The sequence below is a fragment of the Sus scrofa genome, chromosome 14, assembly GCF_000003025.6.
Source record: "Sus scrofa isolate TJ Tabasco breed Duroc chromosome 14, Sscrofa11.1, whole genome shotgun sequence".
Classification (NCBI taxonomy): Eukaryota; Metazoa; Chordata; class Mammalia; order Artiodactyla; family Suidae; genus Sus; species Sus scrofa.
In genome coordinates this window covers 98709154-98736681 of record NC_010456.5, presented here as the reverse complement: position 1 = coordinate 98736681, position 27528 = coordinate 98709154, and the positions used below count along the sequence as shown (strand labels likewise).

At 36.2% G+C, this 27528-nt stretch overlaps 1 protein-coding gene across 3 annotated transcripts in view; it reads left to right on the top strand.

Moving 5' to 3' along the window:
* Nucleotides 1-27528, top strand: part of PRKG1 (protein kinase, cGMP-dependent, type I) — a 1234550-nt gene that overhangs the window by 56399 nt on the left and 1150623 nt on the right. The window contains exon 1 of one of the 3 annotated variants that reach the window (XM_021072187.1): nucleotides 24728-25495. In XM_021072187.1, the coding sequence (XP_020927846.1) occupies nucleotides 25185-25495 (311 nt within the window). In that variant the 5' untranslated portion in view covers nucleotides 24728-25184. 3 annotated transcript variants of the gene reach the window in all.

The window sequence follows — 27528 nt, the reverse complement described above, 5'->3', positions numbered from 1 at the left end:
ACTACTGATTATAATCGGCATGGACTTTTGCGTAGTGTCCATTATGTTTAACATTTTATTTTTATAATAATATAATTATTGCTTTATGGACATTAAAATAAAATTCAAAAGTATCCATATGCCTCGCATGGGCATTGTAAGTTGAACGCATGGTAACATTTCGTAGGCTTTATAAAATTCAGTCTCAGTTAAGCATATAACTTCCATTTATGAAACTATATGGAAGCTTCCAGCTTCTTTACCTTTCATTCATTTCAGATCCTTTGCCTGTCAAAGGATCCACTCCCAACTCAAATGCTCTCATTTTTCCTACATGTTATATATTCTTGATCCCCAAAGGGTAAAAATATTTATAGTCTAATACACGTTCTCTCCTGAAAATGGTAATAGATTCCATTATTTCATTTTAAATATATTTCCCAAGTTTATTCTGCTTGTCAGTCTTATTTGTTTTCATCATCCAAAAATCTTTTCCCTTCTACCTTCTCAAAGTAACTCCTGTTTCATCCTGTGATTATAACAGATCTGTTAACATATAAGCATTTTCTTGTTTTACTATCTGCTGGCCTCTACTTGAACAAAAAAGTCACCAATTATAGGGGCTTTTTTTGGGGGGGGGAGAACTTTAGTTATTTGTCCAAATCCTCTATTCTAAATAAACTAAGAGTCTACTTCTTTTGTAATAATGCCCCAGAAAACATTGGCCTGTAGTCACCCCTTGACATCTTACATGAAGAACAAGATCATTAACTCACATTGCAAAGTTGCACTTTTAAGGCTTTTACAGATGAACCTTCATTAGCACATTTCCAAGGCCTAAGAGAAGTGTCTAGGATGATAACACCACAAATAAGTAACAACCCTAATTAACCCATTTTAGCTGATGAGAAAATACCTCAATAAATAAAACTAAATACCTAAAATTCAAGTTCCTATTATTGGTAATAAGACACAGGAGTTATTGAATTACCCTCATTTGAAGGATATTTTGGAAATGCTTTATAACAAAATCACCATGGATTTTACAGCACAATAAAAATAAAAGCAATCAGTGCATTGTATAAATTATATTATTTCTCAAAACGATTTCAACGAATAGATTTATATTTCTTTCACCAGAATTCAGACAGATTCCAACCACTAATATTGGACAATAGTTCTTTTATTTCTTTTATGTACCGCGGGGAGTAAATCAAATCTAAAATATAGCCAAAGATAATTTTTGGAAAATAAAACATCTCTTGGCAAGAATATAACCTGGAATTTTCTTATTAATAAACGAACAGTGTGTTTGGTGGGCTGGATTATGTTGTGCAGGCTTTCCCATGGACCGATGCCCAGTTTGAATATTCCTTTCCTGAATACATAAACAGATGTGCACACATTCTTCTTTGCCATTTTCTTTACTCAAAAGCTTTCAGAATAAAGTTCCCCAAATTAAATATTGAATGTAGAAAATTTCTTTAGACTGCAAAATGTGCCCATTTGTTTTATTTTCACCTAGTCTTATAACCCCTTCTCCATGCTCTACATTGGTTTTGATTTAGTAAACATACAGCTGTGTTTAAGTGTAAAGAATTAATAGCAACCCAAGTGGAGAAAATAAATGGCTATTAGATCATTTCTTAATCTGAAATCAGTTCTACTGTTGAATGCTTAATCAATAATATTTCTATTTTCAGTCTAGAGCTTTTTTCATTGTGAGATTTATTATCAAACCCCTTAATTTTTCACAATGCTTTCCCTATTTTGCCTGAAATTGGTTAGATAAAAGGTTTAGACCATCAGATGGACAGGCCTTTAGAAACTTTTTAGCATAATTAGTAGATGATTTTTAAAATCATTAAAATGTAGTTATTTTATGTTATTCTCTATCCCAGGCCCACTTCCTAATTTTAAGCAGTAATTATTATGCCCCTATAATAGTATTTGCTAGGATATCCTCTCCAAATTAAAAAATATAATGGAGACAGGAATTCCCGTTGTGGTTCAGGGGTAACAAACCTAACTGATAACCGTAATGACATGGGTTCGATCCCTGGCCTTGCTCAGTGGGATAAGGATCCCACATTGCTGTGGATGTGGTATAGGCCAGCGGCTGCAGCTCAGATTCAACACCTAGCCCAGGAACTTCCATATGCCACACATGTGCCCCTAAAAAGCAAAATAAATAAATAAATGAATAAATTTATTTTTTAAAAAATGGAGGCACGTAATAGGACTACAAAACAGACTCTTTGAAAGTGACTTTGTCCTGGCAAATGGGAGCGCATGGGATCTGTGCAGTTGGCCCTTTCTAACCATCCTTGTTACTAGGAATATAATTGCTGTGTTTAACTTTCTCATCTTCAGAAGGATATGTCCTTCCTACAGTAAGTCTGCTTTCTAGTAATTGCCAATGTGTTTATATATGAGCCTTCTTTTCATTCAGCAACTTGGTAATTAGATTTTAATCTTCACAAGTTCCATTAAAAAGTGTCTTTCTTTTCAAAGAAGAAAAAGTTAAAGATTTTGGTGTGAAATGAGTAGTTTATAGAAAAGATTAAAATATATGATAATAGTTTAAGTGTTATAACTGGAGGACCACATAGGATGGTGGTGTTTACTAGTTTATGTCAGTTGTGTGTGTGTGTGTTTCAATATATTGAGACATCATGGAACTAAAGTTTGGAAAACTTGGTGGTTTGTGGGTTTGTGTACTGGCAGCTCACTCTTCTCAACCTCTTGGTGAAATGAAGTATTTATAACTACTTCTTTAGTGTACTCTGTTTTATGTTGAGTCCAGCTTAGTTTCCAGAACTACGTACAGTAAAACTGATGTTACTAAGCTTAAACACTTTTTAACAGAAGCGTATTTATGAAACAGGCATTTTTTAAAAACAAAGTTCCTTTTTTTAAAAAAATGTCTTGCTTCTTTGAGATTCAACTTTTGATATTAAGTCCTAGTTTTCAGAAACATTCTCATCTTGAACTAAGCCTCATCCTGAACTAAACCACACATATACCTGCATTCGTTTCTCCATTGAAATTTCGCAGGAGGAAAAAAAATTCAGTCCATGGAGAATTCTAGCTTTGAGAAATGTGTTCCTATTCTATTTTTAAAATGCAGTCGCATAGACAGCATCAAAAAAGCCACAAAGCTAGCAAAGATATAATGTAAACATTTTCTTCTGTGGAAGAATAAAGTATAAAACAAGTTCCTTAAAGTGGTTTGATTTTTTTTTTTAACTTTTTCTAAATCCAACACTTAGACCGAAAATTAGATGTTGGTAGTGAGGTCGAGACCATGTAGTTGTGTAATTAGCTTCAGTAGTTGATGCAAGTCATGAGGTAGACTCTGTCCTCCAGGAACGTTGGCTCTGGGCCTCTGAGGGAGGCCTCTGTGCCTTTAAGAAGGAAGCTCAGTCTGTGTTATGGTGAATATTGTCATGACCTTCTGTAGGAGTCAAGTCCTGAGAATGCAGTGGTATGACATATTACCAAAGCACGGGTTTTAGCAGTGGCCCTATCTGGTTGTGTTCTCTTACCATCATCATTATAGTTAGCATAAGTCTAAAAATGATGGCTCTGGGGTCCAGGGTTTGTGAGTTTAAAGCCAAGCTCTGGTACTTATTAGCTGTATAGCTTTTGACAAGTCACTTAAATATTAATAATTCTCAATGTTTTGCCTTTAAAATGAGGATAGTAACAGAAATACCACACCCATAAATTTGTGAGGCTTGAGATCATTGATGGAAAGTACTTAGCACAGTCTATATAGTACAGGAGACTATATCCAATCTCGTGGTAGAATACAATGGAAGTTGGAAGATAATATGAGAAAAGGAATGTATACATAGGTATGACTGGGTCATTTTACTGTACAGCAGAAATTGGCCCAACATTGTAAATCAACTATAATTTTTAAAAAGTAAAACAAAAAAATTAAAATTAAAAAAAGTCCTTAGACAGTACTTCATACTCATAAATATAATACATTATAATAACAAGCATACAGTAGATGCCAGATGTCACAATAATAATGCAAATAATGGTTATTTATATTTATCATTATTCATGGCTGCCTTCCTTTAATTCCCTCTTATAACCCTGACCATAAACTGGGTTGGAAGAGTGTATATGTATACCTACCAAGAACTGCAAGAATGGAATGCTTTGTTGGTTCTCTTTTCTATTTTAGGAGGATCTCAGCAGTGGCATTCAATACCTTAAGGGGTCCACTGCAATGTGAAGCTTCATCAAGTGCTCACTGTGTTGGGGTTTGGTTTTCTCTTGTTAGAGTCCTTCTAACCACTTTTATGGTTCCTGCCCAAATTGCCTTTCAAAATCAGAGTTGGAGAAACAGGAGTGGCCAGCTCCTTTTATGGGCCGCTTTGAAATGGGTTGCTAAGGTTCTCCTCTATTAAGAAAATATCTGAACTATTTTCATGTATCACCATAATTTCTTTAGATTATTGTATTCACTGTAATCTTATAAAACAATTCATTTGATCCAGTGCAGGGTCCAATGAATAGGTTAACAAGCAAAAACTTGGTTTTAAAAAAAAACTTGAATTCGTAAAACATTCTGCAGGAGGTACTTAAAAATCCCATGTTCTTCTTCCCCTTGGTTTACATACTGCATCTACTCTCCATCCCCATATCATAGTGAAAATTCCCCCACTATCTCAAGCTCCTGTGACTCCTGTTCCTTTCCTCTTGATTCTGCATCACATAAGGACCAATTCTTGTTCGAGTAAAAGTCCACTCCTCAAATAGTGATGGGATGGAAAGATTAAGCCAGAAAAGTCATGCATCAAATAACTAGCACCTGCAACTTCACTGGCCTCAGTTAATTGGGGAATAAAAGAAAATACTTGGAGTTTTGGCACTGAGACAGGCCTGTGGATATGAAAGGGCAGTCTTTGTCACGAGAGCACTTTAAAGAAGGAATGGAATTATGTGTGTGTGTGTGTGTGTATATATATATATATATAGGGTACCCCTGAATATCTCTTAAGTGATACTCACTTATTCCCCAGCCAGGTGTAAGCATGGTATTTGTGTTTAGTGGGATTGTAAGGGGGCCAACCTTCTAGAAGGAAGCCCTGGCTCTGTCAAGATTGAGTATTGAGTATTGTCAAGTGCTTCTCAAGAGTCAGCTTTCTTAATACGTTGCACCTGGTTACCCAGGTGTTTGATCTCTGTTTATAGTTCATATATACAACAGTTTAAAAAATGATTACTTGGAAAATTTGTGGATTATAGGAGCAATTAACACTGATACTGAGGAATGAAAACTGTTTTCAACAGTTATTGTTGGGCATGTCTTCTCTTCTCCATCCCCAATCCCCTGTTGTGATGGACCTTTAGTTGCAGCAGCTACTTCCGCAGTATCCTTTTCAGTCTTCTATTCATTTAACACCATTCTCTTGGATTAATTTTCCTAAATCACAGCTTGGATCATGTCACTTCCCTGCTCTTCCTTTCTGTGAATGTGAATGAGTGCAACGTGGTCTGCATTCTTCAGCTCAGCATCCCAAGACTCTCTTTAGTCTGGTCCTCACCTGCCTTCTCAAATGTCTTTTATGCTCTCACTTCCTTGCTCTCCAGAGTTCTCTCCTCCACCCCAAATGAACACTTGAGTCCATGTCTGCTTGCCTCACATTGTACCTTTGGTCATGCTTTGCCTTCTTCCCAGCAAACATCTTCTTTCTGTTCTTTTATTTATTCAGAAGCTACTTCATCCTTTTGAGCTGAAATGGAGCCTTTTCTTGTTTTACTCCAGCTCTTAACATGTTTCTACCAAAAGACTTTTCTTCTTATTTGTTGAATATAAATACATGAAAGTTATACCTGTTATGCACATTTAATATATATAAATGCTTTTATTGAAACATTTATGATTACATTAATCAAGATAATTTTGAAATGTGTAATATATATTATGCATACATATAAGTATATACACACACTCAAATATCATGGTACAATGTTAGTTTATGTAGATGATCCTGTATTTGCCTTTTTGAGGGTAAGATGTATGTCTAATGATTGTACAATATAAATATTTAATATTGGAGTGAACTTAAAGTCTTTACTCTTCTAAGACAGTTCCTCGAACTTTGTAGGTATCTAAAATAATAGTCAATAATTCTTTGCCAACTGTCGATCTTAGTGAATGAAATAAGGCTTTTGTCTTAAGCTTTCTCAGTAAGTTATAACACATATAAGGAGAAGTGCATAAGCTTCAAGTTTATAATTCAGTGAGTTACCTGAACTCTCACTAATATAACCGCTACTCAGAGCAAGAAACAGAATTCAGAAGGAACCACATCTCAGAAGCCTTCCTTATGCCATTTCCTGGTCATGAGGCGTGCTTTCTGCCCCAAAGTAATCATTATCTTCACCATAAATTTATTTTCCCCATCTTAGAGTTTTGTGAAAAGAAACCATAAATATGTATCCTTTTATGTCTGCCCTCTTTTGCTGAGTGTTATGAGCTTTATTGCTGTTGTTGCTTATAGCAATGTTCACTTATTTTTTATTATCTCTATTGTATAACTGCAAACTATTTATTCTAATGTTTATGAACATTTGTGTTATGCCAATTTTGCTATATTATAAATAATGTTCTCACAAGTATTCTTGCACAAATCATTTGGTGATAACATATACTTATTTCTCTTGAGTATATCCCTAAGATTGCAGTTTCCAGAAAAAAGACATATACCATCATTGGTTTTCCCTAGTGGCTGTACTGACTTATACTCCCACTGGTAGTGCTTGAGAATTTTCATTATTCTACAAACCTTAACATTTGTTGTGATTTTTTTTTTTCCAATTTTAGCTATTTGGGTAGGTATGTAGTGGTATCTCATTGAATTTAATTTACATTTGTCTGTTGCTTAATGAAATGGAGCAGTGTCTCATATGTTTATTGGCCATTTAGCTATCCTATTTTGTCAAAATACTTGAAATTTTCAAGTTTTTTTTTGCCTATTTCTCTATGAGATATCTGTCTTCTGAATTTTAGGAATTCCAGATGCAATCTGAGAATAAGACTTTTGTTGATTAAACATATATTACGAATATTGTTTCCTATTTTGTAGTTTGCCTTTTGACTTTCTTAATAGTACCTTTTTTAAAAAAATAAAATTTATTTTTAGAGCATTTTTAGGTTCACAGTAAAATCGAGTGGAAGGTACAAAGATTTCCCATATACTCCCTGCCCCCACACAAGTACAACCTCCCCTACTATCAAAATCCTGCACCAGAGTGGTACATCTGTTAGTTGATGAGCCTGCATTGACACATCATCACCCAAAGTCCTTAATTTGCATTAGAGTTCATTCTTGGTGTCGTACATCCATGGGTTTTGACAAATGTATGATGACACGTACCCACCTTAATGGTGTATTTTGATCAAAAGAATATCCTAATTTTAATATGGCTCATTTTATGAATTTTTTTCCTTGTGCTGAGCACTTATTGCATCTTAAGACATCCTCACCAAAGTAAATGAGTATATTTTTCTGTGTTATCTTTAAGAAGCTTTATATTTTATTTTTCACCTTTAGATCTACAACTCAACTGGAGTTGAATTACTGTGTATGGTTTCAAGAAGAGCGAAAGATTCATTTTTTTATTCATATGGATGGGTAGTTGATACAACTTTATTGAAAAGACTATCATTTGTATAGTGCTACATTTGTTGTAAATCAAATGGCAAATATATGTAGGTTTATTTCAGGACTCTATATCCTAGACCACTGAACTTTTGCATATTTCTACATCTCTACTGTGCTCTTAACTATGTAGCTTTATAGTGACTCTCAATATGCAATAGTGTATGTGTCCTCCAAATTTGTTCTTTTTCAAGATACTCTGAACTGTTCCTATTACTATGTAATTCTTTATAAATTTTTATATTTCCACAAAAAAGTGGAAATTTCATTTGGGATTAAGTTGAATCTTTGAATCAATTTAGAGAGAATTAACACTTTTACAATTTTGCATCTTCTAATTTATAAATATGGCATAACTTTTCATTTGTTTATGCCTTTAATTTTCTCTCAATTATTTTTGAAGTGTTGTGTGTGGAAGTTATTTTAATATTTCATTAATTTCATTCATTGTTTGTGCAGGTATTAAAATATTATCATTTAGAAAAATAATTATTTGCTTGTAGCTGTTCTAGAAATATATTAATTTTTAATATTAACCTTGTATACACTGATCTTGCTAAATTCACCTTTTTAAATAGTTTGTCTGTAATTCTTGAGTATGTAATCTGCTTTTATAATCTTTATGCATTTTATTTCTTCTTACCTTATTTCAGGGTCCAGGACCTCATTTATAATGTTAAGAGTAATGATAATGGGCATCACTTATTTTTGTGATATGAGAGGAAAATCTTTCAATATTTCACAATTACATATGTCAATCTGGGAGGAAGATAAGGTCAAATTTTTAAAGATTTTTTTAAAAATCATGAATGCATATTTTTTATCAAATCCTTTTTTCTATCTATTGAGATGATTATTGTTATTGATTTCTAGCTTAATTCCTCTACAGTAAAATACATGATTTCAGTCCTTTGAAGTTTGTTGAAACGTGTTTTATGGCCTGGCATATGGTTAGTTTTAATAAAAATTGCTTATGCTCTAGAAAATAATGTGTTGTGTAATTTTGGAGTGAGTGTTCTATATACTGCAATTACATTTGTTAAATATATTGTTCAAATCTTCTATATCCTGACTAATTTTTTACCTGCTTTGTCTATCATTATTGAGAGATAAGCTGCAATCACCTAATAAGTTGTGAATTTGTCTATACCTCTTTTTAGCACTATGAATTTTTACTTTACATATTTTGAGGCTGTTGTTGAGTGCATGTAAATTTAGAATTATAATTACTTCCTGATAAAAATCAATGCTTTTATTGTGAAATGTTCCTCTCTAAATCTAGTAATGCTTTTTTCTTAAAAATTTTCTTTGGTGTTAGTAGGACTGCATCAGCTTTTTTTTTTTTTGGTTTGTGTTTGTTTGGTTTGTGTTTAGTTTTTTCTCTGAATGATTCTGTTTCCTTATGTAAGAATTGTTTCTTGCAGTAGGACTGCATCAGCTTTTTTTTCTTTTTCTTGGTTTGTGTTTAGTTTAGGTATCCTTTTTTCGCTAAATGATTCTGTATCCTTATGTAAAAATTGTTACTTGTCTCAGTAATTGTAAATACTTGTTTTATTTTTTAAATCAAGCAAACAGTCTTGTGGAGTATTTAATCTGTTTAAATTAGTTACTGCTGCATTTAACTTAAATCTGTTATCAGACTATGTGTGTTCTACTTGTATCTCCTTTTCTATGTAAGTTTCTCTCTCTCTCTCTCTTTTTTGCCTAAAGTTGAATTACTAAATTATTTTTAATATTCAATTTTCCATTCATCACTTTTCATTTATACATTATTTTAGTGGTTACTCCAAATTACAACATGCCAACATGCAATGCGTCCTTGAACTAGCAAAAATTAAAGGTAAATTAATGCTTTATTACTTCTCAGACAGAACAATGACCTAACAACACTTTTTTTTTTTTTTTTTTTTTGCTTTTTTTTTAGGGCCACAACCACAGCTTATGGGAGTTCCCAGGCTAGGAGTCAAATTGGAGCTACGGCTACCAGCACATGCCGCAGCAACATGGGATCTGAGCCAAGCCGTGTCTCGCCTACACCACAGCTCAAGGCAATGCCAGATCCTTAACCCACTGAGGGAGGCCAGGGATCAAACCTGCATCCTCATGGATACTAGTCGGATTCATTTCCTCTTGCTGCTCCAGGAATTCCAACAACACTATTTATTTGTTTAGTAGGGCCGCACCCATGGCATAGGGGTGGAATGGGAGGTGTAGCTGCTGGCCTACACCACAGCAACTCAGGATCTGAGCTGTGTCTGCAACCTACACCATAGCTCACAGCAACACCAGATCCTTAACCCACTGAGTGAGGCCAGGGATCAAACCTGAGTCCTCATGGATGCTAGTCAGATTCATTTCCACGAAGCCAGGGCGAGAACTCTTAACAACTCTCTTAACTCCATTGGTCCTCTTCTATCTTTTGTATTATTGTTGTCAGATGTTATTATTGTTTTGTACAGTAATTTCATGTAGATTAAATGTCATGCTTATTCTGATACTTATTTTTTCCTTATACCTTTATGCATCCATCTAGTCTCACTTTCTTTCTTCCAGAAAAAAATGATTTTTTTAAGTGTCATCTTTAGTGTGGGTCTGTGGGTGACAGATTCTCTGGTTTATATTTCTCTGAAAATGTATTTACTTGCCTTTATTTTCAAAAGATATTTTTGTCAAGTATAGAATTCCAGGTTGGCAGTTATAGTTTCTTCTAACCCTGTGACACTACCATTCTACTGCCTATGGCTTTCACTGCCTCAATTAAAAAATCAACAATCACCTTATTATTGCTCCTTTGCAAATAATGAGTATTATTTGCAACGAATGTCTGCTATTAATTTTTTATTTTATTTTATTATGATTATAAGCAGTTTGACAATACTATTTCTAGGGGTGTGTGTATCTATTTGTCTCTCTGTGTTTTTTATTTATTGTGCTAGGGATTTACAGTACCTCTTAAAATCATGGCTTGATATGGCTTTCATCAGTTTTGGAAAATTTGTAGCCATTAGTTCTTCAAATATTGCTTCTGTCCTATTTTATCTTTCCTCTCTTTTTAGGACTCAGTTATATATAGGTTAGACCTTTTCCCTAATATCCTTTTTTCCTGTGGTTTATTTTTTTTTTCTGTTTATTTTAACTATTTTCTTTGGACTTATCTTCTTGTTACTAATTCTGTCTAGAGCTATTAACTGCAAAAATTCAGTTACTGCTTTTTTTGTTTTAAAACTTAAATTTCTTTCATGTCTTCAGTTTTCTGTTGATTTTCCCAACATTTCTTTCATATTTCTAAGGTGTCTTTTTCACCATTGTTTTAAAGTCCATATCATATAATTCCAACAGCAGGATCTCCCGTCAGTCTTCTTTTGTTTTTTTTCTGTACCTTTAGGTTATGTTGCATTGCCTCTGTATACCTAGCTATTTTAGATTGAATTCCGGATATTGTACATGAAAAACTGTAGAGATAATTTGAAGCTCTGGGTGCTATGATTTTCCTCCTCACAAAAGTGAGGATACTTTTGCTCTGGACAGGCAGGTTGATGAGGGGAAGATTACCTTAGTCCAGTCATGGATTGAGAAGATTTGAAGCCGAGGTTCAGTCTTTGTCAGTACTGGATTAGTATCATTTAAAATTTAGCCTTTGGTTTTGAACTGCTCAGGCTTGAACTCTTAAATTTTGTCCCTTCAGCCCCCTGAGAATTTCAAAACCTTTGTTCAACTCCTTAGCTTCAGCTTCTCATCTGCACTGTTATTTATCTTCTTAGGAGTGTTTTGTAAATGCCTCAAAAGGGCACTGAATGTTGGCTTGACCTCTCTGGATTTCCCTTTTCTCTGAGATATTAGCCCTTCAATTTCTTACTGCTTAGAAATTTTCCAGTGCCTTTAATATTTTTTTTTTCTTTTGCTCAGATGTTCTGGTTATTGTCAATGGGAGGTTTGGTCAGACACAAGCTAATACTGTATCATTAGAAGAAGAATCAATAAGAAAATCTTTTGAATAAGTATCAAACAACTACTGACCCATTAAAACATGAAGACATGTTTAAAATCAGATCGCAAATAGGCTATTAACTTTGATTCATAGTAGTATTTTAAATTTGTTAATTTTCATAGGAGGATCTCATAAGTAGTTTTTGAGACTGTCAATGTTCACTTTTAGAGAAACATTAACATTTATTTCAATTTCTAACTTAAAAAAATTGATAAAACCTACAATATTAGAAGAGATGCCAATTCTTGGCTTTTACGGTGATGTTTTTCCTTGCTAGGACTAATGTTCAAAAGGTGATCAACTTTGCCATTAATTATAACTTAATGAATACCTCATGTTTCAGATAGCTTGCTAAGAGTCATTGTTTTCTAAATTAGTTCCAGTAACTGTATAAATGTCAAGTTTCTATTTGTCTTACCAAAAATTCTAACAATTTATTTGAGGGTCTGCTAATTAATGTCAAAGAAAGCCAATATAATTTATCTGGTACTATGATTTATTTTATAATGAATATGCTAAAGATGCACAGTGCTTTGTTCATGTGGAATAGAAAATTTGAACAGTAGAGGGTGCAATTGTATCTTTAGTTCTCTACCTTAGCCCTTAGAAATTAGTATTTAATAGTTGAGAGAAAAACTTGAAGAACGTACTGTTTGCTGAACCTGTACACTTTTTGTGGAAGTGTATTTAAAATAAAATAAGCCATATAAAGGAGAAGTATAAATTTCACAATCATGTAATGCTTTCCTTAACCTTACACTTTTAAAAAGTGACACATTTAAATAGAAACCATTTTCTAAAAAATATATTTAACTGAATAAAGAATATTTTTTACAATAGAGAGGTAAGGCATACATATCTCAGTAAAGTATTTTTCTTTTATAAAGCTTAATTACTATTAATCATATTTTTTTTCCCTCTCAGGAAATATTGCTTCCAAAAGAATGATGTATATTGACAACGGCAACATGCAACTGCTGTTTCTTAGGGAAAAAATATCAATAAGAACTACTAGAGATAAAGCGATGTCAAGAAAGTCCTTACATTCACCTAGCTACTAACACTCAGTTTTTATTGAAGACCCAGAAGTTTCAGGCAGTTGCAAATTGGAAAGTTATATTTTCATTTACATCCTGAGGCAGCATTATACTATTGCAATGTAAAGGTTCATGTACATAGATTTCTGGGAGATATGTGTGCAAAGCTTTGAATCTTTATCTTCATTTGACTTTCTCCCATAGGTAGGAAATGTCCTTTGTGTGTGTGTGTGTGTGTGTGTGTGTGTGTGTGTGTGTGTGTGTGTGTGTGTGTGTAGGAAAGGTTTAGGCTTACGTTTTTCTAAGTTTGAAAAAAATTTGCTTTATCACAAAACCTATATTCCAGTGAAATGAATTTGAAGAGATTAGGAAGCCTCCTTACTGATTTTTGAAGTTATAGGAAACATCTAATTGAGAAATACTTCTTTTTTGCTGTAATAAACTGTATACTCCTATCTTTTGGTTTAATTGAATAACAATTTAACATTGAAATTAACTAACATCCAAAGGTTAGCACTTCAGCATTTGCTTAGTTGACTGTGGTATTAAGCTTATGATACTGTTTGAAGGGCCTCTTCTGATATTATATAGAAAGAGCAAAAGAAAGAACAAGAGAGAGAGGAAGGAGGTGCATGTGTCTACTTTAAGAACTAAGCTATTGAATTTAAAGTATTATTGGAGATAAATTTGCTTTTCAAACTTTGTTTCAAATCTGAACTTCCAAAGCTATTGCAAATGAGGTGATCGGGCAGAACACAAGTATTGATTAATAATCACTGGCATAATTTACAAGTGTCTTAATTGGAAGCTCAGCTTTCAAAATAATATCAAATGACTTTTCTAACAGATGTCACTATTAAGGACTATTGAAAAAAAGGCCAAACCCAAATAACGCCATGAGTTCTTTGAAGGAGTAGCTAGAACTTATGAAGAAACAAAAGAAAAAATTGCGGAATTGCTGGTGCTATAGATGCTACTAGTGTTACATGAAAGAGCACCGAACCTTGAAGACAATATATTACAAGCCTCAAAGTGAGAAAGACTCTGAGATTGCAGCAATTTAAAAGCGTATTAAGAAAGTAGATTGTCAGGTATAATTTGAAAAGGTGCTTGGGTATCAAAAAATATTATTTCCTAGAGCTATTTCAAGGTGACAGGTAAAAACACAGTTATCATGGGTCTTAATCAGGCAAATATGTTCTTCAAAGAGTGATGTCTATGTCTTCTTTTTTTTCTGCAGAAGAAAAACACATATTTAAACTAAGCCTCTGCTCAATTTTATTTATTCCACACAGAAATAACATGCAGAATTATAGAGCTAAAAGATCAGTTTTCAGAAAAATCACCATATCCTATTTTTCATGTCACCTTTGGCTACTATGTTACAGAGAAATTCATTACCTATATTAACCTCTCAACTCCATTTACTATAGAGATATTGGTTATATACACACACACTCCATATATTACATACACACACATCTATACACACATGTGTTCACATACACACATATTCCAGGCTAACTTTGGTCGTAATATTTTAGTTTCAGAGGTGTTACGTAAGGTGATTATTTAAGTGGTTAGATCCACATGTGAACTTCCTTATCTAAGGGCAACAGATACCACAAATATCTGCAGGAAGAATGTAGAAAATCTGTATTATTTAGAACCCAGAAAAATATGACTTGGAGACTTCCTGATTAAGACCTAGGATTTAGGGCAGCTGCCCCTCAAGGGTAATCATACTGAAGTTTCTGAGACTTATGATGCATGAATTTCTGAATGACACCCAAGGGAGGGGTGCAAACTCGGAAGTCCATCTTCACACTGTATCAAGGATATTTAGTACAGCTTGTTGGTTGGATCTCTTGGTGAAGGAAGAGGAGAAAGGGACAGTTTTTCTGTCTTTTTACCAATGGTGATGTGTTGTAGATACTAAATAAATATTTGTTGAATTAATTGATTTAGTCCTATCTTTGCTCTTTCACTGCAATTAACATATGTAGGAATGGCCTACTTGTCCTAGGTATTGGTGCACAAAATATAGTAATTCCTTGCTTTCTTGGAGCTTACAGATAAGGTAGTTACTTAAATATTCTTACAAATATTATATAATTATAAACCATGAAAGTGCAATCATAAGGGGAAATAATATAGAAATTATTTAGAAGGATTATTGGAAGAAATGATATTTGAGAAAAGAATTGAAGAATGAGTTAGCTGAGTTACTGACTCAAAAAATGGAAGGTGAGGGTTGGGAAGCAATGGGATTGGGATTTAAGGGTAGTGAAATAGGTTAGGAGAAGGATTTTCCAGACAGAAAGGGAATCACCGCTAGAAAAGTTAGAGAATGTTACAATGAAATTGCTTGGTGCCTAGAGATTTATAGGAACTAAAAGCTTAGTGTTTAAAGCTTATGTAATTAGTTATTAATCAATTGCTCTCTTAATTGTAGTCCTTTTGCAGTTTTCCCTTGAACACTTATCTAACCTGAGTAACAATCCTGTGACCCAGCCTAATTTTGAAGAGAGGAAATGTGGAGTTCCCGTCGTGGCACAGTGGAAACAAATCCAACTAGGAACCATGAGGTTGTGGGTTTGGTTCCCTGGCCTAGCTCAGTGGGTTAAGGATCCGGCATTGCCGTGAGCTGCGGTATAGGTTGCAGATGCGGCTCGGATCCTGTGTTGCTGTGGCTGTGGCATAGGCCAGCAGCTGTAGCTCTCATTCGACCCTTAAACTGATATGTCACGGGTGCGGCCCTGAAAAAAGGGAGGAAGTGTGATTGTGGGTCAGATGGCAATGTTAGTTCTTCCTGTAAGCACCCCATTTGTCCTTTGTTCATGGTTTTCCTGTCATGTCATTGGCTGTGGTCACAGACTGGGTAAATTGTGGTTTTAAAGGAGAGATAATGGTGGCTGGCAGTACTGTTGGTGGGACCAGAACTTCATATTCTTGTCCCTAATACTGCTGGGTATGTAAATTTGTATGAGGAATTCCACAAATGGGGAAGGTGCTTGTAATTGTTAATAAATTGTCTAATGTATCTTTAGACATTAAATACCATGTACACTCAGCTTCAACACTTAAAGTGTTAGAACAGAGAAAGTCTATTTAAGTCAACTGTATGTATTTACTATGTATCTATTTTGGAGATTAATAATACATACCGGAAAATTAAAAGCTCTGAGGAATAATGCACAAAGAAATTTATTGAACTGAACCTTTTTCAGTGTCTCCTAAACTTTTTTGGCCATGGAACCCTTTTGTTATACTTATCATTTTAAGGAACTAGTGTTCTCTAGTTCACACTTTGAGGAAATACTGGGTTATAGTATAGGCTCTGATAAGTAAGAACTCTCAATTAGAGTTATTGGAATTGCTAACAAAGTTGTCTATTGACGACTGAGTTCAGCTATTGCACCAGTTGTTATCATATACTTTTTCTTGGTTGTTTGTATTTTCTTCATCAATTATTCCAATTTCTCACAATTGGCTATTCCCTGATCCATAATATGAAAATTATGTAATGTGTCAGTAATTTTTTTTTGTAGACAGATGAGTGATTAAGAAAATATAATTTAGAATGTTAAAAATAATTACAAATTATTATTTTTAAGAAAATAGTAATGAAATACAAATTTTAAATGCTATGCATTTCAATGCATTTTGAAGTATATATTTACTGTATTTTTTTGGCAAAAGTTTTGTAGGGTATGCCAGCAGATAATATAAAGTAAAATCACATTTTGGCATATTCTAAACTTCTTTACCTTAAAAGTATCAAATGGTCTCAGATCAATTACATGACTTGAGGGAAACAAGTGTTACCATTTGAATTTGGAGAGTTCATAGTTTAGGTGTTACCTTTTAATTTTTATGAATTGGAGACAAGTTTTCTCTTTCTTGGTGATGATGTCTTTCATATTTTAAGGGTTTTTAAGACCGTATTAGGTGAGAACACTTGAACTGCTGTGCCTGGAGAGAGAAAAAGTGAGCAAGATGGTTTACTCTATTTCCTCATGTAGGTCTTTTTCAGATAAGCTGCATGTAAAAGATTTGGGGTGATACATCCGCTCACCTTTACTTTGACATAAGTGAGGGTTGATTTGGACATTGTGGTGTGGTTTAGATTTCATACCTGCAAGGCATGTGTGAACACACACACACTCCTTCGTGTAATGTAGATCCCTGAAGTAGCAACAAAATTTCCATATGGTTCAAGTATACTGAGAGGCATATTAAAACTAATTAGACATTTCAAAAACATGTTCATATATTTTATTCTGTACAACAGATTAAAGTGGTCTGAATTGACTTTAACAGCTATTAATTATTATGAGCTAAGACGTAGGATTTTCATGTGAACTGAGTCAGGTGTCCATGTACAGTATAGATAAAATGCCAAGTGAATGAATCATATACATTAAAGAACACTATGCTGAGAATTGAGAGACTTGGGTCCCAAACCTGCCTCTGCCTTGCGCGAGTCATTTAACCTCCCTGGCCATTAAATTTCCTGAAATCTGAAATTAGAATGTTGAGTTGCATAATCTATCTGGTACATTCCAGGTTAAAATTCTGGGATATCCATTATTAGTAAAGAATAGGAATTCCCGTCGTGGCTCAGCAGTTAACAAACCCAACTAGTATCCACGAGGACATGGGTTCGATCCCTGGCTTCCCTCAGTGGGTTAAGGATCCCACTGAGCTGTGGTGTAGGTCACAGGTGCGACTCCAGTCCCACATTGCTGTGGCTATGGTGTAGGCTGGCAGCTACAGTTCCCATTCTGCCTCTAGCCTGGGAACCTCCATATGCCACAGGTGTGGCCCTAAAAAGACAGAAAAAGAAAGAAAAAAAAAGAATAACACTTTTGCTTTTTTTTTTCTTCCTTTAGTAGGTGAGGGAAGGGGAGGGTGTCAAACCATGGCAAACGTCCTCAGTTGTTTAGTTCTTCCTATTTGGGGAGTGCCCACGAGAGTGGCATAAAGTAACTAAATTACATAATGGACTACGTAGAAATACTGTTAACCATAGGTGAGTGTCAGTTCTATAACAGCTGAGGGACTTATGTCTGGTGTCCCTGGACCAGTGGACACTGCAGTGAAAACAAACAATCTTCACTGAGATCTCTGTGTTCCTAATAGCAGCAATTGCTGTTAAAATTCCTCAAATGTTTTGAAGATTTCCTTGCTATTTTTTCCGCTTCAAATTGATAGTCAATGTAGATTTTTTCCTTTTTTTGTCTTTTTGCCATTTCTTGGGCTGCTCCCACAGCATATGGAGGTTCCCAGGCTAGGGGTTGAATCGGAGCTGTAGCTGCTGGCCTACACCACAGCCACAGCAGTGTGGGATCTGAGCTGCGTATGCGTCCTGCACCACAGCTCACGGCAACGCCGGATCCTTAACCCACTGAGCAAGGGCAGGGATCAAACCTGCAACCTCATGGTTCCTAGTCGGATTCATTAACCACTGAGCCACGATGGGAATTCCTGTAAGTGTTTTTCTAAGGGAGACAGAGAGATGGTTAGAATTTTGACTGCTATATTCTCTGGAAAATTAGATGAATCTTTTATAACTCAAGTTAATTATGATTCTTGAGTAAAAATATTCTTACATATTGCAGTGACTCAAGACAAACACTGATTATTCTGCTTAATACCAAAAAAAAGGGTAGAAGTCTCTATATTTATTTATATGGGGCATTAAATAAATTCTTTACATGTTGCTGTTTTGGGCCACTTATGTGTTATATAAGTGTTTGCACATATGTCTGTTAAGTTTAAATCTGAGCAACTAATATTTCAAGAATTTTCACTACCAGATTAAATGTCTGTGGCTTTGAAAAATGAATTTTTAAAAATCTAGTCTGGACAAGGGAGAAATTATTGAATCTTCTGAAAATGTACATTGGGCAAAATGACTGATAACTTTGCAGTTGGTCATAAATACATAGCAAATAGCACATGCATCTTGTGAGCCCCAACCTGGGGCTATATCCTTCTTCCAAGGCTCATGCTTTCCTAAGTATCAGGTACCATATATTGGCCCTAGAATGGTTCTATTTGTTTTATCAGCCTACTGCTTCACTTGGCTATCATTAGAGATGGATTTCTGGATTTCCATCTCATGAAATACCAAGAGTTTCTTTAATTTGAAGGTAGCTGATATTTACTTGCCTGTTAAAATCATGAGATTGATTTTAGGGAAGTCTATATTTCCCTATTATATCTTTTTGCCTGCAACTTCCCCTTTCCTCCAAATCTGTGGTATTCTCACAGTAGAAACAAATGTCTCGCCATCTTTCTCTTGCCCAATTCACTCAAACTTCTATTTTATTGTCTGTCTTAATTTTCAGTACTTTCCCACCTTACTAATTTTAATGAGTACATGAGCAAAGTGTGGTTTTAGTTTACTTTAAATTTTGATTACGAAAAACAAATAGGAGGAAAATGGCCAAGTTATATCAGCTGTTAAATGCTATTTAAAATTAAAAGCAACAATAAAAAAATCATTGACTCAGAACTATTCTCCTATAAGCCACATGGTGTCAGATACATTTTCAAATGCAAAATTACTTTTGCAAATAGTTTTGAATACTTTGTGGGAAATAATGATACATTGGGTTAGGAAATTATGTACATTTAATATATCAAAAAAATCGCTGAAATGGAACTGAGAAGCTGTAATTTATTAATCAGATACAAGACATATTATGATGTTGCCTACTCATGTATATATTCACTGGGCTTAAAATGCAGTAAAATTATATTTTGTGAATAAAGCATTTTGAATTCCATTTTATGCATTTAAAATTTTTCCATTTATGAAAAAACACAGACAACCTAATGCTTTTCTTCTTTAAAATCTTTTATTTCTTCTGGTCTTTGAATATGGTCAGCTTAATAAAGAGAACAAGAAAATGTTCTTCCTCATAAATAGTGCATGGATTCCCACAATTTTAGGCTAAGGCCCAATAACAACTTACTGTCATTTTAAACTGTGGAATACAAGAATTCATTTCAACTAATATTAAGTATGACACAAATTCTTTATTAAACTCTACACACATTAGCAAGTATGTACAAGGCGTTATGACTTTCCAGTATGTTTTTCATCATTAATGTTTTATGTTTTTTCCCTCTTCATGCAGAACTGATCACTTGCTTTAGTGTGACTTCAAAACAGCCCAACCATTAGAATTTTTACTTATGGGAGTTACTGTTGTTGCACAATGGAAACAAATCCACCTAGTATCCATGAGGATGCGGGTTTGTTCCCTGGCCTTGCCGAGTGGGTCAAGGATCCCATGTTGCTGTGGCTGTGGTGTAGGCCAGCAGCTGTAGCTTCAATTCGACCCCTAGCCTGGGAACTTCCATATGCTGTACCTGTAGCCCTTAAAAAAAAAAAAAAAAAAAAAGAGAGAGAGAGAGAGAAGAATTTTTACTTATATCCATTTAAGTATACATTCCTGATGTCCAAATCTAGCCACCAAACACAATAATTTTATAGGAGTTAATCAAATAGGAGATGCACAAACTGTTATGCTTAATCTATATAAAGCCAACTGTCTAAATTATAGATTTTTGTAAGAATAATAAACCCAAAAGAGAGCCTTGAATTCTTTTCTAATTTACCAAAGTGTAATTAAAATTCTATTGTCTGACTCATCTCCCCTTACAGTCCAAAGACAATTCCTATGGTGTATTATTATGCACTGAAATGGGATGATAGCTTTCCTAAAACACATTTACACAAATGTGTAAATGGATTTGTAATGTGCTTAAAATAGTAGGTATTATCATTTCAGATCATCCTTGGTTTTACTTTTCTATCAGTAACTTTGGACATAAAATTTGAAAATATTTATAAAATAGGCTCAGCGATCCTGAATTATATATAGTGACTAACCATCCTGGTTTGCTCAAGACCAAGGGGTACCTAGCACTATGGTTTAAAAACTAGGACCAAGCAATTTTAATATTAAAACCAGGACAATCACAGGTGAATGGTTACAAGCTGATGACTCTAAACCAGGATCAAATGGTGCTAAAGTGAAGACAATTTGGGGAAAAGGAACTTTTTAAAAATCTTTTTCCTGCTTTTGTAGGGTTTTCCAAGTTTCTTCTCTTTCCATATCTCCAATCCCAAAGTCAGCCTAGTTAATGTTCAATAATGTCTTATCTCTCTGGGTCCAGAACTAAGGGATTAGCAAGTCCTGCAAAAGGCAGTGGGTGGCAGGGGTAAGGGATTGAGCTCAGCACCAAATGGTCTGGATTTGAATTCAGGCTTTGACATTCATTAGGTGAATGATCCCTGTGCTTAACTTTTCTCAAATATAAATGGAAATAATCATGAACGGTGCCTGTCATTCATTAAGAGCTCCAGGAAGATACTTATTTTTTTATGATCTTGATTAAGATGAACAATTTAGAGCAAGCCAATATGTCTACCAGTAATAGTAACCTTTATAATCTAGATTCTTAGGGGCACTTGTTACTTCTAGCAGCTTTTAATTTTCTGCAAGGGGCAGCTTTCATGACCTAGAAAGCTCAACTATTTTTTTTTTTTTCCCCTTCTATTCAAGACATGTACATGAAATGGCAGAAGAAAATTTCAAACTTAGGACTCTTGCAGAAATGTAGCACCAGTGGAGTGGGCAGCTGTATGACAAAATTATCACACTTCTTTTGAGGCTAATTATGTTTTTAGTGAAGGATAATAAATTCTAAAGACTTTTTTTTTTTTTTTTTTTTTTTTAGTGGCCAGTATTCTGGTAAAGCTGAATTATTGAATGTCTCATTAAGTGATTCTGAGATTCCATTAAGGAAGGCATGATAATGTTTATTCTCAGTCAGAATGGTTGCATGTAAAATTAAAGGGCATCAGTGTGTAGCAGAATTGGTCTGGTTACTGGTGAAAAGTTGCTTCTGTTAGCGTTATGACAAAGAGAGACAGCTGAAAAGTAGGTTATGAACTGACTATAGAATTCTCGATTTTGAATTAAGTTCCTTCAAAATTTCATTGTTCTTTGCTTTAACATCTAACATCAAGATCTCATCCCAGATAGGCAGTGGGAGAACTCAGTATATCCACTCCATTCCAAATTGGTGGTAGCCACTTCCTAATACCAGAAAGTAGACTTGTGCCTGATCTTTGATATTATAACTTAGCTAATTAAATTTTCAAGAGATGGGTAGTAAAATCTGTCTGTTACTTATTTCCATCATTCACCCATTACAATGCAGAAGATATTTAATAAAATATTGGAATCAAAGGGTTGAGATGGAAAACCAAGGTCCCTCAAGGTGTAAACAGTTAAGATCACTGAATAATTTACTTAAAATATTTGACTCTAACAAAGGAAGAGAAAAGCCTATTTTCTGGCTTTTACATATACAATTATAAAGTATTAAGGGAAATTTTATTTTTTCATAATATAAGCTAATACAACCAAATATATTCTTAAACTTGAATATCTTTTAAAGTGTAAGTCAATTGTAATAGTCATATCTTCTCAGCGTTACTTTCTTTGCATTTATTACAACAGATTCCTGACTTACTATGAGATTCATCATGGAATACATTTTGCATTACAAATCTATTTAAAAGGAAAATGTAACATCCTATAATGGCAAGTAGATACATAGCTTAAATAGTGAAAAATATTTACACAACAGTGTAAGAAACCCCACTTTGGAGTTCCCATTGTGGCTCAGTGGTTAACAAACCTGACTAGTAACCATGAGGTTTCTGGTTTGATTCCTGGCCTCGCTTAGTGGGTTAAGGATCTGGCATTGCCATGAGCTGTGCTGTAGGTCACAGACTTGGCCGGATCCCGCATTGCTATGGCTCTGGAGTAGGCCGGCGGCAGCTTCAGCTCTGATTAGACCCTTAGCCTGGGAACCTCCATACTATGCCACAGTCCTAGAAAAGACAAAAAGACAAAAAAAAGGAAACCTCACTTTTGTTAAAAAAAAAAAACAACAAACATTTTTTTGTTTGTTTTAGGTGCTATTTTTTATTTTGAGAGGAAATGCTTTAGTTTCTTTTATCCTTTTAACATGTAGATGAGGTTTCTACAAATGAAGATAAATCTCTACTAGTACTGCTCAAAGACATTAACCCCATTTAAGCCTCAGTGAACCTTAAAATATAACCCTGCTTGGTGGATATCTAATGATGTCCTCTATACAGTGCTCTTGATATATTTTTGGATATAAAGTCTTGGACTCCTGGACCCCATAATAGGTCTATAGGAAAGAGTCATTTAGTTTCATTTTCCCATGGAATTAAAGAATTCCCGTAGATTAAATAAGATAAGAATTTGGCCTTTTGCCTAGAAGAAGGAAAATGTCACAGAAGCTCTTCTAGAATAGTCAGTTATACAAAGCCAGAGCACTTCTGCTTGGTTTAGTTTTAATTAAAACAACAATAATTCAGAACCACTGTTTACTGCTATCAGTATTTGTAAGTTATTCATGTTTTGTTCATTACAAATAAAAATGTTTTGGGCATCATCCACTTTATATATTACATTCTGAAATAAAGGTACTTCTGAAAATATCTATGTTGCAAAGCAGAAAAATGAAGTGTATTATATCATTTGTATGGAGAGAATTAAATCATAATCTTTGTAGAATGTTTAGGGTTGTATATATTTTTTCATTTACACCTCTAATTATGAACTAGTACATTTTAAATCCAAAAGCTTATTAATGTCACATTGGCTAGCTGGTTTTCTCTTCCTTCCTTCCTAACTTCTTTCCCTCCCTCCCTTCCTTCCACTTCTTTTCTCCTCCTCCTTCTTCTTGCTTATATAGAACAAGCTGTGTATTCAGAAGCAAAAGCAAGTGTGGTTTGTTACTGTTGTTTTGAAACTGATGTATGTGTCCTTGGCTAAATTTAGATTCCAGTGAATGGTGCTGGATTGCAATTCAGAATTTTAATCTATTTTCTATCTACTTTGTTTTAGTGTTAAGTAATGACCAAATAGAGCATGGAGGATTATAACACTGAGTTCTCAAGAATAGCAATTAGAGAACTGATAATAAAATTGCTAAAAAATTAAATGATTTGGTGAAGACAAATAAATACGAGCAATTTAACTAAGTATTATGGGGATTCTAAACATATATTCCAGTGATGGCAGAATTACCCTTGGGCAGAAGAATGCTACCTAATTGTCATCATTTTAGGAAATACTGAGTGGGCAGAGATGGAGGTGGGCGGTACAGCAATTTACTATAGCCCCCTAGGATCCCCCATTTCTTTAAGATTTCCACTCTTCGAAGTTTGTCTTGCCATTCAAGTGGAAAGATACATTTTTAACAGCTTGGTTGTCAAGAAAGTAATTTTAAAGGTATGGTTCAATTTCAGGAAGAACTTTTGGGAACTCTGCAAAGATTCTGACCAGCCCTCCCACCGCCTCCCCCGCAACTCTCAATTAAGCCAAGGGAAGGAACACCAATGATAGATACTAGCTGAAGTGGGAGAGACAGTGGGAAAAGCTGATCAGCCTAATAGGGCCCAATCGCGTTTTGGCCTTTGCCCTAAAGAATCATTAACCCGAGTTTGGAAGGGGTGGAAAGGGGAGTCATTGGCCGGAGCCGACGATGCCTATGGGGGAAAAATCAAAAGCTCCCCGCCACTTCCCCAAAGGCACCTGGATGTAAGTGGAAATCCCTCCCCTGCATGGGCTCGTTCCCATCTCGACAGCAAGTTTGTTTTCAAGCGTTAGCCACCTGTGTGAGGCGCTCCGAGTGAGAAAGGTGGCGTGGAAGACGCGAGAGCTCAGCCCCACGGCTGGAGAGCCTCTCCTGGTGAGGCTGGCGGTCCAAACGCCTCGCGAACTCAGAGCTCGTAGGATGCGCAGTCCGCTCTGCCCTCGCACGTCGCCGGGATTGTAGCCCCACGTCCTCCAGCCTGGTGTCCTGGGAGTCGGCTGACGCCTCCCCAGTGTGCTCGGGGTCCTCCCGGTCCTCTCCGGCCCGCCTCCCCGCCCCCGAGGTAGTGCTCCCGCCTCGCTCCGCCCGCACATCCCCCGGCGCGCCCAGAGGTTTATCAGGCTCCCCACACGCTCCGCCGGCTTCCTCCCGCGCTCAGCGCGAGCGAACCGGGCAGACCCGGCGCGGCCTCGGATCCCCCATCCGAGTCCCTTCTCCCGCTTTCCTGCCACCGCGCTCCCGGCTCTTGTTCCCCGCGCCGCGGCGCCCACCGCGGTTCAGGTTTAATCCCGGTTCGACCTGCTGTTTGGCTCATCCCCGCACTCAGCCTCGCCGTCAGCCCAGAGAAGTGGAATCTGCCCTGAAACTCTCGGTGGCTGGAGCCGGCAGACTGGGCATGCTCAGAAGCCAGGGCTGGCTTTGGTCTCAAGTAGGAAGCTTTTGCACTCGGGAGGCAGCAGCGACTTTGGGGAAAGTTGATCGGAGAGGGGAGGAAGCCCCAAGACGCGGAGCAGCAGCAGGAAGGAGCCCCCGGCAGCCCGGAGGAGCATGGGCACCCTACGGGATTTACAGTACGCGCTCCAGGAGAAGATCGAGGAGCTGAGGCAGCGGGATGCTCTCATCGACGAGCTGGAGCTGGAGTTGGATCAGAAGGACGAACTGATCCAGAAGCTGCAGAACGAGCTGGACAAGTACCGCTCGGTGATCCGGCCGGCCACCCAGCAGGCGCAGAAGCAGAGCGCGAGCACCTTGCAAGGCGAGCCGCGCACCAAGCGGCAGGCGATCTCCGCCGAGCCCACCGCTTTCGACATCCAGGATCTCAGCCATGTGACCCTGCCCTTCTACCCCAAGAGTCCACAGTAAGCTGGGGTTACGCTCCGGGTCCATGTGGCACGCTGTCGGTGGGGAGCAGCGGATCTCTGTGTTGTCTGTCGGCCCCCGCCCCTCACGCTTGCCATGTCTGTCCTCATCCTCAGAAATGTTTCATTTTAACGGGCACTTTTTGCAGGGCTGTGCACGTTTCTCAGAGCCAGACTCACTGCACCTTCGCTGCCTTCGTGTCTTTGTCAGAAGTCAAGATATCTTTTTAAAAATAATGTGCATATACATTCATATATGCCATCAACTGCACGTAGAGTTTGAATGCGCCCCCAGGTGTGTGTTCAGCTGTGTGTGTGTGTGTGAGTGTGAAAAGAGAAATAGAAAGCCCGGTCTCCCAAATGCCCTGGCAAACCTTCCCAACCGGAAAATCTTAAATGCAGGCTCATCAGACTTGAAATGAAATGCGTTCTGCTATCACCCCTACTTTCTATGCTTTCCTGGCTCTCCCGGATTTCTCTACATGCTGGCGATTCTCGCTGGTACCTTTCAAACCTGATGTTCTGGTATCATTAAAGTGTCAAAAATAAGCAAATACACATATAAAATGAAGTACCCCCTGAATTGGATGACATTTACAATCCACAAATGGAAGCCTAGTCTGTTGATTTAAAAAAAGTAATTTTTTTTCATAGCATCTGAGGAAGAATATTGCTTATTTTCCTTAAGGAATTTACATAACCTTATTGATGAGATGCCTCTTTCTCCCAAGAAGGTTGCAGGTTTCCCGGGTCAAATATAGAGACATAGGCTTACCTTTATTGACAACATGGATATATTGTTTGCCTTACTTCTGGCTTCTGATACAAGCACTCTGTTATTGTTCTAGCATTTTAGAAAACTGTGTGGTTCTGATGTCAGTGGGCTTCGCAACTTAGGTGGGAAAATTGAATGAAACTTTTTATACACCAGAGTTCTTGTGAAGAGTAAAGTGGCAGGAACATGAAGTTAATATGGCATGAGCACCCAGATGAGCGGTATTTTAAGTTAATAGGTGATGACAGAATTGATAAAATTGAAGGATTTTGCTACTGTCTTCCTAACTACATCTTGTTGGCTGGATGACACGTGTTACGTAATAATACATGGTCCCTTGGAGCCCTTTACTTCCTAAATGCGAGGATTTCATGTAAGGTTGAGTATTTGATTGTCTCCATTTGTATTTATTGAATGGGGGGGTGGTTGTGAGTCCATATTAAAGATACTTTTGAAAACTTAAGAGTTCTACCTATCTTTGTTAGTTGTCCTAGAGCATTTCCTCTTCCTCATGCAGATTTAGCTGAAGGAGGCATTTATATTCTGTGAGTGTCGAGCAGAGACAATAAGGATAAAATGTCTGAGATGCTACCCTCACCAAGTTACCGTAATAGTTCAATAGATTTAAATCTGCCTTAGAAACCCGAATGATCTGTACGCACTTCAACTTTCTCTGGTAAGTTAATTTGCAGTCCTGACACGCTTCCCTGTTTTAGCTAACGAGGTACATGGTCATCTCTCCAGGGCCAAGTTTTGCATAATGAAAAAAATAACTCAAAGACAGCTCTCTGCATCTTTAAGCAATCCATGGGATCTCATTTTAGTATCTGCAGGACTTTGGAGTAACACAGCACAAACTCTGCTTTTATAAAAAGACCATTTTAATAGGTTTTATAATGAAGTGTGATCAAGCCAGCTGATAACTCCAGTTAAACATTCTATCAGACAAGATCTGAAGGAATGCAGGCAGTAGGGACTGAGCTGTTTAATGTGGTAAGTTTTAGAAATCTCTTGGTGCTCGATACATGGGAACAACTAGCTTTTTTTAAGAATCCATGGTAGAACATGAAATTAGTGTGGCAAATAATTCACAACATTATGATATAATAAACAGTTGCTCTGTTGAACCATACTGTGCATTTTGATGTTTGTTTAATAACTTGTGCTTTAAAGAAGTCAGCTATAAAGGTATCACCATGGTTTTGGTGATTCTAAGGGATTATAGTGAAGAAAACGATAGAATGAATGTCTTCCAAGC